This window comes from Schistocerca americana, chromosome 7, assembly GCF_021461395.2.
Source record: "Schistocerca americana isolate TAMUIC-IGC-003095 chromosome 7, iqSchAmer2.1, whole genome shotgun sequence".
Classification (NCBI taxonomy): domain Eukaryota; kingdom Metazoa; phylum Arthropoda; class Insecta; order Orthoptera; family Acrididae; genus Schistocerca; species Schistocerca americana.
This window is the reverse complement of record NC_060125.1, coordinates 349,712,067-349,730,295: the sequence shown is the minus strand read 5'-3', so window position 1 is coordinate 349,730,295 and position 18,229 is coordinate 349,712,067. Positions and strand designations below refer to the sequence as shown.

Here is an 18,229-nt window from a genome sequence, read left to right as displayed (position 1 = left end):
ATTAGAGCTGGTTTCCTTCCTTCAAAGCGCTCAATGCACGCCAGAACCATCCACTGTTCCCAGACTGCCAGAACAATTGGTCATTTCACTTCCAATTCCTTGTCTGATATTCTTTCTTGATATTTCTGGATTCCCAATCACAGGTCTGCCACGTTTTATTTTATGTTTCAGCACACATAATGACAACAGCAAAACCAGCACACACACACACACACACACACACACACACACACACACACACACACAACGAAGCTAATGAAATAAACACATTTAATACGCAGCACTAACCAAACACTACTGGCTACTTCCACACACGAAGCGATTCATTGTCACATTAACGGTTACAAGCACAGCGGTTGGCTTACATTAAATAAGCTTCGCACGACATTGTGTGAACCTGAGTTTTTTAAGACTGTAATTCATTGATGCGACTAGGTTATCGCTTCTTAACCGGGTGTTGTGTCATAGCGTAATGGTTAACGGATGCACCCGAAGTGTACTTCGTCAGCTCGAATATCATCACATGTAACGAATTTTTTTGTTTCTAAATCTAAACAAAGAAATTTGATCATTATTTTTATTCAGTTAATTAGTTTAAATGCAATGTTTTATTTCTAATATCGCGCTGCGTCATTTTCATCGCCGTATTGACTTTTTTATTTGTACTTATTTTTTCTTCCTATCAATCTTTTTTTAATTTGGAATCTGTGTGTTGCGTATAATATGCGACCAAATGCCAGCAAGGACTGCTCATCCTTGGTAACATGGCAGCTCGTGTAGCCAGCGTGAGGATGGTTACAGGTAACCAATGACAGCGAGCAATTACAGTTAGCTTTCAAGGCTGAAACTGAAATTTTTTCTGTCTTAAGTTTCCCCCTAGAGGTTAGCTTTAATCGCTGTGAACAAAGAGATCGTGATTTTAATTCTACCACAGATTTTCGACCGCCGTTCTGTTGGATGCACTCCACGTAACATGGTTGTGGTTAGCTTGGTACATGAGTTTAAATTCTGGGCTACAAAACGCGTCGTCTACCGTAGCCTTTGGCCACTTAAAGTAAGCTGTTGACAGCGCATTTGCCATTTGTGTGGTGCCTCGCGGCGGTCGCTTCCAACATCGCTCCGCGTCATACATTAACAACATCTGAGAAGTGATCCGCATCATATGTGTGTGTCACCTATAACTGAGAAATAGCGAGCAGCCGATGTGGCAATACTGTAACGGCAAGCGACAGGCGTCAACTATCAAGTAATTTTTTATCGTACTATAACAAATCCATGAGCTTATTTTCAATGAGATGCTGCTTGATTTTATACAATAACAAAAAACTGCGATTTGTCTAGGCTGTTTTAAAGGTAACAGGGCCAATAAAAGCCGAGAAAGCTGTGGATAAAGAAATGGCTAACGCAAAGAAAGAAATTAACTCACTGATGCTGTGTTACTTAAGGAGGTGGTTTCGTAATTCAGCAGTTGCTGAACATCGTCAGCACATTCTCAACAAACAAGAATACGGCACAGTAATGAAAGGCTGAAAGCTGGGAGGAGAGGCTGTTAGCGACATTACAGTTTCTAGCCACTGGGAGAAGCTCTGAGGAACACAAGTAAAGTGTAATTGTATCTTCATAATTATAATATAAAATGTTACCTGCAACGTGTTTTATAGTTGTCTGGGAAATACATCCTAAAAAAGCAAAGTAAATAGAAGAAAAGACATTCATGTAAAAGTTATTAATTTATGTATGTATGTATGTATGTATGTAGAGTACAAGATGTCCCCAGAAAGTTTAGCAAGTTCATTTCAAATTAGAGGACTACAAATGGCGGTGTTGCACATTATCTAGTAAATACAACAGATGCATTAGAAATGAAGCATTAGCAACTGTGAGAAATGTAAAAAGAAAAGTCCTACACTTCGCTATTCATCGCGGAAGGCTTGGTTATCTGCTGGATTTTGCTAATACTTGTAACAATGACGCCAGTTTATTAATTCCTAAATAAAAATCCGTTGACTATCTATATTTCCGTTTCTAGGTTTGATTTCTGAGCCATATCGGAAATGAAAATTAAGATTTAATCTATCTGTATTTCGGTTTTTAGTTTTGGTTTCCGTTAAATATCGGAACTAAAACTTAAATATCGAAATATAAAGGTAGACGGGCATCTGCACAATTTAATCCCATGCGCAGTGGTAAAAGACGAACTTTTGTAGGGCAGTTGGGACGACAATGCTACACAGGGCACAGTTTATCGGATGAAGAAAGACGTGACAGTCGGTCGGCTGGCCAAAACGCTACACAAGTCCGATACGATGGTCGTTCGGTCGGTGCGAGTGTAGGGCCCTTTACCGCCCCCGCAAACTAAGTTGACACTCGGCGAGGTGACTGATTTCATCCAGATTTACGGAATATGCGGAGCTTGGCCAGAAATGAAAGCAACAGAAGTGGAAGGGACTCCAGATGACCAAGTGTTTAGAAAAAAATAGCATATCTAGCGTGTTTCGCGGAGGTATGAGCCTTTTATGTTAACGTATATTGTGGGTGGCGGTTACCGCAGCGGCCTCTGAACCGTACTGAAAGGCCGACTCCTTCTGCGATAACTTTTTTTCTTTTTCTTGTTTTGAGTATTTGCGTTACTTAAACTGCAAACAAACCGAAATTATGCTGACGGTATAGGGTGACCATAATTAAAGTTCCAGTTTCGTAACGCTGTAGAAAGAGAACCATGGCTCAGAATGACGTCAAACTTGAACCGCATATTATTGAAGTAGGGGGAAACGTCGTGGAGCAAAAACAATGTAACAAAACTTTGATCAATAGATGGTGCTGTAAGCGTCAGAAACGCCCACCAAGAGGCGCGTGCCACACGGCTGTTCCTCAGTTTGTTTCCGAGATCCCCAACATGATTGACTGTGTGAAGGATCGCACGATGTGGTAAGGCTCTTTTACAAGGACGGTAACTGTGCAGAAGTTTTGGACACACTTAAGGTATGACACTGCTCCAACGTCTACTAAGGATCTGCTGAAAATGGTTACAAAATTCGAAACGATAAGTTCTTTTGAAGCGTAAAACGGGAGAGGGAGGAAAGCAGTTGATCCAAAGTCTGTCGAAGATATGACCAGAACATTGCAGGAAGAGTCGGGCGGTGGTGTGCAAACAGGCAGTGCACGGGGAATTGCTCGAACATTGGACCCGCCTGTTAGCACGGTGCATAAAATCCTACGAAAATACAAAATCACCCACGTTCAGGAGTTGTTTCCTGCCGACCTTCCCGGAATTTCTTGCTCGCATGGAAGTGGACAATGAACGGCTATGGAACATTTTATTCTGTGGACAGATGAAACACATTTCTATCTACCATCATCATCAGTGTTCTGCCAAAAGGCAGGTTTTCACATGGTAGTTCTCGAGGCTGTCCGGTCTTCTGCCATCCTCTTCAGGTGTGCATATTTTCCTCTTCCCTTTATGTCGTCTATCATCTTGTATCTCCTTCTTCCTCTCAGTCTTCTCCCACAAACCAATCCTTCCAAAGCATCTGCTAGCAAGCACTCCCTTCACAATGAATGTCCCAACCAGTTCTTTTTCCCTTCTCTTTCAACCTTCAGCAGACATCTTCTCTCACCAATCCTTTCCAATAGTCTTTCATTACTCATTCTTTCCATCCAGCTTATTCTCTCCATTCTCCTCCACATCCACCTCTCAATTGCCTGTAACCTTTTTTCATCCTCTCGTCTCAGCGTCCATTTTTCTGCCCCAAATAGTGCGACACACCAGACAAAACATTTGCCAAGCCTTTTCCTTAGTCCTTTATCTAATTTGCCACATAAGAGTCTCCTCTTTCTGTTGAAAGCCTCCTTCGCTATGGCAATTCGAGTTTTCACCTCCTGGTGACATCTCAAGTCTTCAGTTATTGTGCTTCCGAGATATTTAAATGCACTTACTTGGCTAATGCTAGACTGTCCTATTTTAATATTGGGCAGTCTGCGTCTTGTACTGATGACCATACTCTTTGTTTTTGCTGTGTTTATTTGCATCCCATATTCCACACAAGCTTCATTCAGATCTTTCAGCATGTTATTCGCTGTCCGCTCACATCCTGCCACTAATACCATGTCATCAACAAATCTTATACCTTCTATTCACTTTACACGAATACATATTTCTCTTTTCCCATCTAAGCCTTTCGCAATAATCTCTTCAAGGTATGCGTTAAACAACAGTGGGGAAAGGCAACATCGTTGTCTAACACCTCGTCCAATGCTGCTTCTTTCTGACATTTCATTTCCAATCCTTATCCTTACTTTCTGGTGTAAATATAGATTCTGTATCAGTCGCCTCTCTTTCCAATCTACTCCTTTCCTCATCAAAATATCCATCAGCTTGTTCCACTGAACTCTGTTAAAAGCCTTTTCTAAACCTATAAAAACAGCAAAGATTTCTGTACCTTTGTATAATGTCTTTCCCCTATAGTTCTTAACAGGCCAATATCATCTCTTGTTCCTTTTCCCCTTCTAAATCCGAACTGCTCCTCTGCAATCCCTCTATCCAGCTTGCCATATAGCTTTCCATCTACAAGAACATGTCAATACGCAGAGCTGCTGAATAAGGACAACGGAAAATGTGCGCACCCATCAACCGATACCACTTCATTTTGCAAAGACCACTGTGTGGTGCGAGTTGACGGCGTCTTTTATCGTAGGTCGGCATTTTTTCGAGATGAGTCCTCCGGGCTCTGTTACCTGTACTGTCACTGGTAAACGCTGTGAGAGTCTATTGCACATCAAAGTCTTCTAACCCTACAACAGCGTGCATGTGTGGGTAGATCATTTTGGTCCAAGATGGCGCTCCTCTGTGTATCGCACAGCCAGTGAAGAGGCTACTGCAGAGGCATTTCTGAAATGCTAGAAATATCAGCGGTCATTTCCCTACAGCCCGGCCATCCAGATTACAGATATTAATCCGTGTGAATGCTGGCTATGGTGTTACCTGAAAGATTTTGTGTTCAGTGCTCCAGTTACGAACGTAGCTGAAGTGAAGGCACGCACTGTGCAACGCATTCTGAACGTGATCGCCGAGACACTCCAGTAGGTTGTGGTACAGGCTGTTTCGTGATTTCATCTTATGGCAAAAAACAGTGGACAGCATACTGAACATGTCTTGTGCCATTTTCATGACAATTAAAAACCGATGTCATTTTGTTTTTATGCAGTTCTTGGCCCCAGAACAAATAGTCGTAAAAACCGTTGTAATTTTACTTTTTATACGGTTTTTTGGTCTCACTACAAATAAAAATCGATGTCATTTTAGTTTTTATGCTGTTTATGCCTCAGGACAATTGAAAACCGATTTTTTCCATACGAGGTGGTACGACCTTGCCGTAGTGGTTGATCTTACCTAACAAACAGTGTCACAGATGTCGGCTGCCAGCTTGTGCAGTCATGCACTTTGAACAGCACAGATGGTGTAATATGCAACTCAAACCAAAGCTGTCATATTGCGATTCATCTTTCATTTGCAGCCACACCATTTACGTTAAGAAGTTTGCAGCGCCATCTATTGGTAAAATTTTCGTTCATTATGTTTTGATCCATGATGCTTCCCCCTGTATCAATATTATGCTGCTTAAATTTGACGTTATTATGATCAAAGATTCACTTTCTGCAGCGTTCTTAAAATGGAACTTTAAGTACAGACACACTGTATGAAATTTATTCATATTTTATAAAAGGCATGAATAGAAAAGGCAAAGGAAAATTTGGTGGATAAGTAGACATTATTATTTCATAAAAGTCTGGGAAATTTACAACAAGCTTACACAGAATTTTTGAAAAAAATTGTTCAAATGTGTGTGAAATCTTATGGATTGTTGTTGTTTTTGGGGGGAGGAGACCAGACAGCGAGGTCATCGGTCTCATCGGAGTACGGAAGGAAGGGGAAGGAAGTCAGCCGTGCCCTTTGAAAGGAACCCTCCCGGCATTTGCCTGGAGTGATTTAGGGAAATCACGGAAAACCTAAATCAGGATGGCCGGACGCGGGATTGAACCGTCGTCCTCCCGAATGCGAGTCCAGTGTAAACTCTATGGGACTTAACTGCTAAGGTCATCAGTCCCTAAGCTTACACACTACTTAACCTAAATTATCCTAAGAACAAACACACACACCCATGCCCGAGGGAGGACTCGAACCTCCGCCGGGACCAGCCGAGAAATTTTTTGACTGACTATGTAAGAAAAAACCTTATATGATTTAAATTCAAAAATGTAGTATCGACGGCAATTGAGGTCAGAACACTGTTGCAGAAGCAACTAAAAAAGCTTGCCAAATTTAAAAGAACTTACAATTTCAAAGGTTGGCGAAGTTTTACAGAAGCTCGAAATTCTGCACGAATTTCAGTGCGAGATGCTTTTAATAATTTCCACAACTAAACTCTCTCTCGAAATCTGGCACAAAACGTAGAGAGCTTCTGGTTGTATGTAATATACACAAGCGGCAAGACGCAGTCAATACCGTCACCGCACGACCACCACGCTGATGTTACTGATCACAGTGCCACTAAATCAAAGTTACTAAACGCAGTTTTTCGACAATCTTTCGCCAAACAATACGAAATAAATATTCCTGAATTAAGAGTCAAGATCAGCTTCCTACATGAGAAACTTAGAAGTAGATATCGTCCTTGTAGCGAGGCAGCATAAATCACTTAATAAAGCCAAGTCCTCCAGTCTATATTGTACTCGTACTTCGTCGTATTTGTGAAGGAATTTCGGAAAACCGTGTTTAATTAACTCCGCTTAAGTGGCACTGTCATTGGCAACATTACCACCGCTATCATGTATTGAAGGTATTGCTTGCGTCCTGCCGCTGGCGTACTTCACATAGCACCAGAATTTCTTTGGACACTCTGGCAGATTTCGAGACAGAGGTGTGTTTTTGCTCCACGGCACAACCTTAATTCGTACTATACAGGACACATGCTGCATCTGTGAGCCATCGAGCCGGCCTGAGTGGCCGAGCGGTTCTAGGCGCTACAGTCTGGAACCGAGCGACCGCTACGGTCGCAGGTTCGAATCCTGTCTCGGGCATGGATGTGTGTGATGTCCTTAGGTTAGTTAGGTTTAAGTAGTTCCAAGTTCTAGTGGACTGATGACCTCAGACGTTAAGTCCCATAGTGCTCAGAGCCATTCTGAGCCATCGAATTTTGCCTCATCCCTTGTACTCTCTCTACATTGCACCCGTGACTGCTTCCGCTTTCCTCGGATGAAGAAACCATTGAGTGACAAGCGCCTTTGGAGGTGAACCGTTTAGCGTACAGCCAAAATGGCGCTTGTAAGCGAATTGTAGTTATCACTGCCCGCCTAATAATTGATGGTAGCCTCTCTTGAGAGCGTGGATTGTGAATGTTAGTGAATTCGTGCTTGAGATTTCATTGTGCGAGCCACGAGTATTACTGGATGTGTGCCCTACAAACCGCCGGCTGTTTTACGTTGCCAGGAACACTTAAAGCGTTCACCATAGAGGTTGTATATTCTATATCTGTGTTCATTGGTAAACTATTATTAAATTATTGTGAAAAGCGTACTTTCTGCATTCGTGTGTCTTGTCGTAGAGGTAACAACCAGCCCCGCCGTGATGCTTACTGAATCAACAAGCGTGGACTTGACCTAATTCAGTGAACACTGTAATTGAGAGAGTGAGGTCTATAAACCATGTGCAGTTAAAATTTATGACTGGAAATACTGTCGTTCGTACCTCGTGTCGTGAGATCAATATTCAGTCGCGTCGCGAAACAATTACCGTATATTTAGGCAGATAAGACGATAGTTGAAGCATAAAAAAAAGGCACCCAAAATCGGGGTCGTCTTATACGACAGATATAAAACATAGTTTGAAATTTGTACAAATTAAAACCTTTATAAAATAAAATAAAGCACACATCAATACATTTAAAACGCTGCAAAATCCTCACAATCATCATCTAAGGAAAGCAGCTCCTCAAGTACATTCTCACTTTCGTTGTTGACAGGCTCGTCATATGCACGTTGTGAATCGATTTCTGATTCGTCGTCAGTATCCCATAACAAACAGCCCTCAGTACCGTTCATAGCACTGGAAATCCCACTCTTCTTGATGGATTTGATCAGTGTTTCCACTCCACTTTGTCAAGTGGTGCAGCGGGCATAGCTCCATCTTTCGTATACGACTTTTCGCCACTCGTCATCCTATTATTCCATTGTTCGCGCATGTGGTCTTTGAATACTTTATTCAGAGAGACGTCTAAAAGATGTACCATCAAAGATAAACCATCGGGTATAACATCAATCTTAGTATTTCTTCTTCTGATGTGATTTTCGGTATTCTCAGTTATGTGACTGCGAAACATATCCCATACCAGGAAACTTGGTTGATTTCGTAGAGCACCTTGTCACCTCTGCCACACATTATCCAGCCACAATTTTACACTATTACCGTCCATCCCTCCGCTTTCGAGAAAATTTACAGAAATGCTTGGTGAAAATTTTATTCTAGGAAAGGTTAACCGCTTTCAAATGACCATAAGTTTTAATTTTTTTCCATCTGCCATGCATGTTAATACTGCTGCAAACCTGGTCTTTTCGTGGCCTATATTTCTGACCTGAACAGTTACTACGCCTTTCGTTTCCACAAATGGCTAAATGGTTCAAATGGCTCTGAGCACTATGGGACTTAACATCTGAGGTCATCAGTCCCCTAGAACTTAGAACTACTTAAACCTAACTAACCTAAGGACATCACACACATCCATGCCCGAGGCAGGATTCGAACCTGCGACCGTAGCAGTCTCGCGGTTCCGGACTGAAGCGCCTAGAACAGCACGGTCACCGCGGCCGGCCCTCGTTTCCACAGTTCTTTTGTTTATCACATTGGAGTTCATAGGTTTTTCATCCATATTTCCAATATGAGATAGTGGAAAGTTATATTTTTTCCTCATATGAATAAGAAATGTATAAAAACCCGTAACTTTATGGTCAACATCTTTCGCTAATTTCTGAGCAAATTTTCTTTTCTGGCACATTACCAGATTTTTTCTGTTCATGAAACGACTGCACCTACCTACTGTATGTTTAAATTCTTTGCCGTGCTCTCGACTGGCACGTGCCCACATCAGTGGATAATTCCTACTCATATCACTTGCAACAACATGCACGATGTGATCAAAAGTATCCGGACTCCTGGCTGCAAATGACTTACAAGTTCGTGGCACCCTCCATTGGTAATGCAGGAATTCAATATGGTGTTAGCCTACCCTTAGCCTTGATTACAGCTTCCACTCTCACAGGTATATGTTCAGTCAGGTGCTGCAAGGTTTCTTGGGGAATGACAGCCCATTCTTCACGGAGCGCTGCACTGAGGAGATGCATCGATGTCTGTCGGTGAGGCCTGGCACGAAGTCGGCGTTCCAAAATATCCCACAGGTGTTCTATAGGATTCAGGTCACGATTCTGTGTAGGCCAGTCCATTACAGGCATGTTATTGTCGTGTAACAACTCCTCCACAGGCCGTGCATTATGAACAGGTGCTCGATCGTTCTGAAAGGTACAATCGCAATCCACGAATCGCTCTTCAACAGTGGGAAGCAAAATGGTGCTTGAAACATCAATGTAGGCCTGTGCTGTGATAGTGCCACGCAAAACTACAATGGGTGCAAGCCCCCTCCATGAAAAACACATCACACCATAACACCACCGCCTCCGAATTTTACTGTTGGCACTACACTGGCAGATGCCGATCACCGGGCATTCGCTGTACCCACATCCTGCCATAGTATAGCCACATAGCGTATCGTGATTCGTCACCCCACACAACGTTTTTCCACTGTTCATTCGTCCAATGTTTACGCTACTTTCACCAAGCGAGGCGTTGTTTGGCATTTAATGGCGTGATGTGTGCTTATGGGCAGCCGCTCGACCATGAAATCCAAAGTTTTCTCACCTCCCGCCTAACTGCCATAGTACTTGCAGTGGATTCAGATGCGGTTTGGAATTCCTGTATGATGGTGTGGGTAGATGTCTGCCTAATACACACTGCGACCCTCTTCAAATGTCGGCGGCCTTTGTCAGTCAACAGATGAGGTCGGTATGTACGCTTTTGTGCTGTACGTGTCCCTTCAAGTTTCCACATCACTATCACATCGGAAACAGTGGGCGTAGGGATGTTTAGGAGCGTGGACATCTCGTGTACAGACATATGACACAAGTTACATCCAATCACCTGACCACGTTCGAAGTCCGTGAATTCCGCGGAGCGCCCCATTCTGCTCTCTCATGATGACTAATGATTCCTGAGATCGCTGATGTGGAGTACCTGGCAGTAGGTGGCAGCACAATACACCTAATATGAATAACGTATGTTTTTGGGAGAGTCGAGATACTTTTTATCACATAGTGTAACAATTCTACCCCTGTTATTATACTCATTCTGCAACGCTTATTTCTAAGTCTGGCCGGCCGAAGTGGCCGAGCGGTTCTAGGCGCCACAGTCTGGATCCGCGCGACCGCTACGGTCGCAGGTTCTAATCCTGCCTTGGGCATGGATGTGTGTGATGTCCTTAGGTTAGTTAAGTTTAAGTAGTTCTAAGTTCTAGGGGACTGATGACCCCAGAAGTTAAGTCCCATAGTGCTCAGAGCCATTTTTTTTTGTTATTACCCGGATTATCTATATTATAAACTAAATTTAAGGCCGTTGATAGTTTGGGGGTCATCTTATGGGGTGAGGATATAATAAAACTAAATATCTTTGAGGAAGATTTATATCTTATCCGCCGTAATATACGGTGCGTAGAAACTCGTGAAGGTGATTTGTAGCAGCGTCAGGGTGAAGTAATGTTAATTACAAGAAACTGTGCCTACTATCAAAAGTATAGATAATTCTCTGAAAAGTGGTTTTTTAGTGACTGATATACTAGTAAACGAACAGTGTGACTAGAGATGGGGGCAGTAGGTTTCAATGTACTGCAAAGACAAGATGCACCTGAAAAGTTCGGTGAATGTTCTTCGAAAATAGAGGAAAGAAGGGTTACAAACAAAACACCGTTATTGGCCTTCAAAATAGTGACTATTAGCTACAACACACTTCTGACATCGGTTGTAAAGCTGTTGCAAACTGTCAGCAAAACTCTTCTCGTGGAATCACTTCAAGCACAATTGGCACGTTTTGTTGCACATCCGCATCATTACACGTATGAGACCTGATGCTACAACAATGATCCGGAGACCAAGCGACAGTCAATGGTGTGATGTTCATCAGCTTGCCCACCTCCTGAAAAAACGGTGCCTGACAAAAGACATTAAGACGAAGTTGATCACCTTGATCCATCATGAATTTCTCCCAGAGGGAGGCAGGAAAAACGATGAACACCATCCGACTGGCCGTCGCTTGGCCTGCGGATCATACTGATAGGGCCACGTCTCGTGATTTTTCAGCAGCTTTACAACCAATGTCAGAAGTGTGTTGTAGCTAATGATGATTACTTTGAAGGTCACTAAATACATTTTGTTTGTAACTGCTGCTTTATTTACTTTCTGAGACCATTCACCAAACTTTTCACGCATCTTGTAGACCATAGTGGCCGAAGTACTAATTAAAACTTACGTCTGTTGTGTGACGTAAACAGTGTACGAACAGTGCGACCCACATTGACGTGTTTTACTGGTAGAATATATGTAATCTTTATCAGATACTTGTGGTTCTCATCATGTGTGTGCTCCCCCAACATACAACCAATTAAATAAACAGTTACACGATTAAGTTTTAGTTGGTGGTGCAGCATCGAGAAGACAAGTGCCGACGATAAACAGGTACGTGTGGTCTATACAAGCAGTCAATTAATATTCGTATTTATGTGCTTGTGTTGAGTAACGTATCATTAGCTGCATTTGAGCGAGAATGAAAGTTCCGCCCTCCTTCCCACCGCCTCCTCTGTGCCGCTTTCAAGGTTATACAACTAATATTTCCTCCGCGTCATTCGACATTCGAGGTTGGGAAAAATGTGTTGCATTGAAGGGCGAATACATAGAGAAGTACTGACACCATCACCAAGATTCATGATAGCAGCTTGGTATCTTTCGAGGTAACAGGCCACGTGTCGCAGAACCTTGAGATATCTCAGACAAACGCACTACTCACAAGGGAATTTCCTCATCGCACGCCCAATGGATAGCCCGTGAAAAACTGAATGCAGATGAAGTATAAAAACAGGAAGGTGCTGTACTGACGTACGAAAACAGGAGAAAAATACAAACAGTGAACTTTCCAACCTGAAGACATGCAACATCAAGCGAAATGGCAGAGCCAAGATGTCGTGGTTAGGTCGTCACCCTGTTGGTTTGCAAAACAGGAGATCAGTGTTCAAATCTCCCTCGCAGCAAAATATCTTCTTTTTCACTAAATTATTAACTGTCCGTCCTGTCATTGGCACACACACAAATGTGGATACAGCGAACAGACACTTCAATGACCAGACGGAGAGTTCAAAATTTTGTGAAAAAAAAGGCAGGAGGGAGATTTAAACGTGTATCTCCGCTTTTTCAGTCCGACAACGTGAGCAGGTCACCACGGTACCTTGGCTCTATCAATTCGCATAATCTTGCGTATCTCAAGCTTGGACCATCCACTGTTTCCATTTTGTTTGTTTTTTGACAGTTCAGCATACTTTCTTCCTGTTTTCATGCTTGATCTGTGTTTAGTTTTTGTCGGGCTCTCCACTGGTCGATCGTACCATTAAAACTGAGGTGCTTGCGATGGGAAGTTTCCCTTGTCAATTCTGCAACAAATTAAAATACCCTACTGGCCATTAAAATTGCTACACCAAGAAGAAATGTAGATGATACACGGGTATTCCTTGGACAAATATATTATACTACAACTGACATATGATTACATTTTCACGCAATTTGCTCGCATAGATCCTGAGAAATCAGTACCCAGAACAACCACCTCTGGCCGTAATGACGGTCTTGATATGCCTGGGCATTGATTCAAACAGAGTTTGGATGGCGTGTATAGGTACAGCTGCCCATGCAGCTTCAACACGATACCACAGTTCATCAAGAGTAGTGACTGGTGTATTGTGACGAGCCAGTTGCTCGGCTACCATTGACCAGACGTTTTCACTTGGTGAGAGATCTGGAGAATGTGCTGGCCGCGGCAACAGTCGAACATTTTCTGTATCCAGAAAGGCCCGTACAGGACTTGCAACATGCGGTCGTGCATTATCCTGCTGAAATGTAGGGTTTCGCAGGGATCGAATGAAGGGTAGAGCCACGGGTCGTAACACATCTGAAATGTAACGTCCACTGTTCAAAGTGCCGCCAATGCGAAGAAGAGGTGACCGAGACGTGTAACCAATGGCACCCCATACCTTCACGCCGGGTGATACGCCAGTATGGCAATGACGAATACACGCCTCCAATGTGCGTTCACCGAGATGTCGCCAAACGCGGATGCGACCACCATGATGCTGTAAACAGAACCTGGATTCATCCGAAAAAATGACGTTTTGCCGTTATTGCACCCAGGTTCGTCGTTGAGTACACCATCGCAGGCGCTCCTGTCTGTGATGCAGCGTCAAGGGAAACCGCAGCAATGGTCGCCGAGCTGATAGTCCATGCTGCTGCACACGTCGTCGAACTGTTCGTGCAGATGGTTGTTGTCTTGCAAACGTCCCCATCTGTTGACTCAGGGATCGAGGCGTGGCTGCACGATCCGTTACAGCCATGCGGATATGATGCCTGTCATCTCGACTGCTAGTAGTACGAGGCCGTTGGGATCCAGCACGACGTTCCGTATTATCCTCCTGAACCCACCGATTCCATATTCCGCTAACAGTCATTGGAGCTCGACCAACGCGAGCAGCAGTGTCGCGATACGACAAACAGCAATCGCGATAGGCTACAATCCGAGCTTTATCAAAGTCGGAAACGTAATTGTACGCATTTCTCCTCCTTACAGGAGGCATCACATTAACGTTTCACCTGGCAACGCCGGTCAACTGCTGTTTGTGTATGAGAAATCAGTTGGAAGCCTTCCTCATGTCAGCACGTTGTAGGTATCGTCACCTGCGCCTACCTTGTGTGAATGATGTGAAAAGCTAATCATTTGAATATCACAGCATCTTCTTCCTGTCGGTTAAATTTCGCGTCTGTAGCACGTCATCTTCGAGGTGTAGCAATTTTAATGGCCAGTAGTGTATTAGTAAAGACAGTAGAAGTGAAGGCGCAGGCACGCTCGTCAGTAGCGGCCTGAGACGACCGGAGGACTCAGAACTTACGGCACCGGTGACGCCGACGACGGGACAGCCGGCGCGCAGCACGCTCTCGGTGAAGACGGTCTTGTACTCGTCGGGAGAGTAGAGCGGCCGCGAGTACTGGTAGAACTGCGGCTGGTCCGTGGCGGTGCCCACCTCCAGGTAGAAAGCCGTCACGTGGTAGCGCTCCTGCACGCCCCGCAGCCGCTGCTGCAGCCACGCCACCTGCACACGAGTTCAGGCGGACAACCATCAAACGAGCTGATTAATTAAAGAAAAACTGGCCAGGTGCGGTTAAGGCTCGCGCTCTGCGGGTTACGAACAAACTTAATTATGTATTCAGGGTGGTCCATTGATCGTGACAGGGCCAAATATCTCACGAAATAAGCATCAAACGAAAAAACTACAAACAACGCAACTTGTCTAGCGTGAAGGGGGAAACCAGATGGCGCTATGGTTGGCCCGCTAGATGGCGCTGCCGTAGTTCATACAGATATCAATTGAGTTTTTCTTAAATAGGAATCCCCATTTTTTATTGCATATTCGTGTAGGACGTAAAGAAATATGAATGTTTTAGTTGGATCACTTTTTTCGCTTTGTGATAGATGGCGCTGTAATTGTCACAAACATATGGCTCACAGTTTTAGACGAACACTTGGTAACAGGTAGGTTTTTTAAATTAAAATACAAAACGTAGGTACGTTTGAACATTTTATTTCGGTTGTTCCAAAGTGATACATGTACCTTAGTGAACTTATTATTTCTGAGAACGGATGTTGTTACAGCGTGATTACCTGTAATACCACATTAATGCAATAAATGCTCAAAATGATGTCCGTCAACCTCAGGGCATTTGGCAATACGTGTAACGACATTCCTCTCAACAACGAGTAGTTCGCCTTCCGTAATGTTCGCACATGCATCGACAATGCGCTGACCCATGTTGTCAGGCGTTGTCGGTGGATCACGATAGCTAATATCCTTCAATCTACCCCACAAAAAGAAATCCGGGGACGTCAGATCCGGTGAACGTGCGGGCCATGGTGTGGTGCTTCGACGACCAATCCAATTGTCATGAAATATGCTATTCAATATTTGTTGCAGGTCGTGGTTGACGTTTCACATGTGGCTGAACACTTTCTGTTTCCTTAAATAACGTAACCATCCGGCGAACGGTCCGGACACTTGGATGATGTCGTCCAGTATACCGAGCACCATACATAGCACACGCCCGTTGGGCATTTTGATCACAATAGCCATACGTCAACACGATATCGACCTTTTCCGAAATTCGTAAACGATCCATTTTAACACGGGTAGTGTATCACGAAGCAAATACCGTCTGCACTGGCGGAATGTTACGTGATACCATGTACTTACACGTTTGTGACTATTACAGCGCCATCTATCACAAAGCGAAAAAAGTGGTCCAACTAAAACATTCATATTTTCTTACGTACTACACGAATATGTAATAAAAATGGGGGTTCCTATTTTAAAAAAACCCACTTGATATCTGTGTGACCTATGGCAGCGCCATCTAGCGGGCCACCCATGGCGCCATCTGGTTTCCCCCTTCACGCTAGACAAGTTGCGTTGTTTGTAGTTTTCTAGTTTGATGCTTATTTCGTGAGATATTTGGCCCGGTCGCTATCAATGGACCACTCTGTATAGGCAGTTCATCCATTCCGAGAATCGAGAATCTCAATTATTTTAGCCTGTTATCGACGTTCACACTGCGAAAATATCAGTCATAGGAATTCCAAGACTTCCCAGATTTTCATTTTAAATCTGATGTTGGATAACAATTTTTTTTTCATGTGAAATAATTACAGGTTAACAATTATCTGACCTTTTTTTCTTTTATTTCTACCATAAAACCTCGTTTCTTGCCATATTTCGTAGCTTATAGATCAACCAGAAGTACTTATGCATTTCAATGAGTGAGTTTGCGAGTATCAAAATATTTGACATAAAAGTTTGTATCTTTTGATTGTATGGACTTAGAAGCTTAACTTTTTTCCACCGTGAAGGGACCATATGCCTTAGCATGCGACATAATTATCAACTTGATCCGTCTACCCGATGCTGAGAAAATGGGGTCTTAACAGACGGACAGCCATACAGTCTGACAACAACAAGAAATTATTTTTCCTGTGATACAATCATAAATGATCCCTTGTAGAGTTTTTGCCTCTACTTGTACTGTGACACCTTGCTTCCTGCCAAATTTCATGGCTCTAGTTCGAAGGGAAGTACCCTACAGGCTCTGGTGAGAGTTTCGAGTAATTTGACATAAACGGTCGTATCTTTTGGTTGCGCTGACTTAGAATCTTACACTACTTACACCGACAAAGGACTACAGACCTTAGTATGGGACATACATTTCAACTTTATACGTCTACTCATTCATGAGAAAAAGGGTTTTTAGCAGTCAGACAGACAGGTGGACAAGTGATCCTATAATGGTCCCGTACTTCAAACGGTAAAAATGGGGTTCTGGAGAGAAATTCTGATTTATAAAAGACACAATTACTTGAACGTGTTTCAGCACTTTCTGAGCTTTCAGATCGATGAGGTGTATAGAAAAAAACATTTTGAACGATGGTACGGAAATGCGTGACAGCTTTTAACGATGGCCATACGAATGTGCATCACAAGGAACGAGGTGGGTGACTTTAAGTCATTACTGACGATTTGGTGCCGGACGTTGATGAAAAAGTGATAGATAACAGACGTTTTACGGTTTCTATGTTGCGTGATGAGTTTCCTCAATCGTCAAGAAGTGCGCTTCGTGTAGTTGTTGCCTAATCGAGTGGCAGATTGCTATGAGGACGGTATTCAAAATCTGGTTTAACGATATGATAAGTGTCGAAATGTTGGCTGGAATTATGTAGGAAAGTGGATTTAGGTATAGATTTTCGCGTAAAAATGAAATAGCTAAGAAAAGTCTACTTGTTTTTCATTTATTTCAGAACAGCACTTACTTAAAAACACGGACGTATTTCACTTGTATCTCTAGCGAACTTCGCTGCTCAGTGTTTATGTCATATATTCTGAACTATGTGTGGTACAATGATATAATTTTGGAGATACACCCTGTGGCAAATGTGGACACTGAATGCAACATTTTTAGGAATACAGTTAGTAGTAAAGAAGTAATACATGAAAATGTCTTGTCTGATGTGTCACTTTTACTGCATGAACAGCGGAAATGTACTAAGCGATAAACTTTGTCTTCACCATATTGTGTGTTTTCAGGTATATTGTGTGTTTTCAGGGGGCGGGAGTGGTGTAGGAGGGGTTGTAAGCGAGAGAAAGTCTCGTAAGCTTTTGAAATTATGTGTAAAGTTTGTTTCAAGTTACTAATATGGCTATTTGTGCGACGTGATCTAGACTTATTTTTAGCGCCCACCCTACCCCTTTAAGACAAAGGTGGTTCTTAACCCTCAGTTTAAGAGGACATGTGGAACAAATATATACATACATACTCTTTTATTGTATAATATGTATGACTATATTAAAAAATAGATAGTCTATGTAGAAAAACTGAAATAAATCGGTCGAGAACTTTTCGAGACTTTGCTAAGTACCTTCCCCTTTAAATGTTACGTATACTGTATATTGATATGCTATGTACACTCTAAGACAAAAAAGCGACCTACCATGAAGGAATTATGCGAATGGGAAGGAAATCGTAGATGCGATGTACATGTGCAGACAAACAAATGATTACAGTTTCAGAAAAACTGCATGATTTGTTCAAGAGAAATACCTCCACAAATTGAGCAAGTCAACACGATGCATAGAACATTGTCGACGTACTAGTGTTCAGTAAGGATGCCGCGGATGATAACCAAAGGAGTCTTACTATGAAATGAAATGGCACTCCAGACCATCTCGCCTGGTTATTGGGCCGTATGGTGGACGATACTCATGTTGTTATCCGACCG

General features: G+C 42.9%; 1 protein-coding gene across 1 annotated transcript in view; it reads right to left on the bottom strand.

The window, feature by feature from the left end:
* The window catches only part of LOC124621875 (myogenesis-regulating glycosidase), a 247,832-nt gene that overhangs the window by 19,115 nt on the left and 210,488 nt on the right, over positions 1-18,229 (bottom strand). Inside the window, exon 9 of the mRNA XM_047147340.1 lies at positions 14,301-14,501. Coding sequence (XP_047003296.1) covers positions 14,301-14,501 — 201 coding nt within the window. The remainder of the gene's footprint in view (positions 1-14,300; positions 14,502-18,229) is intronic.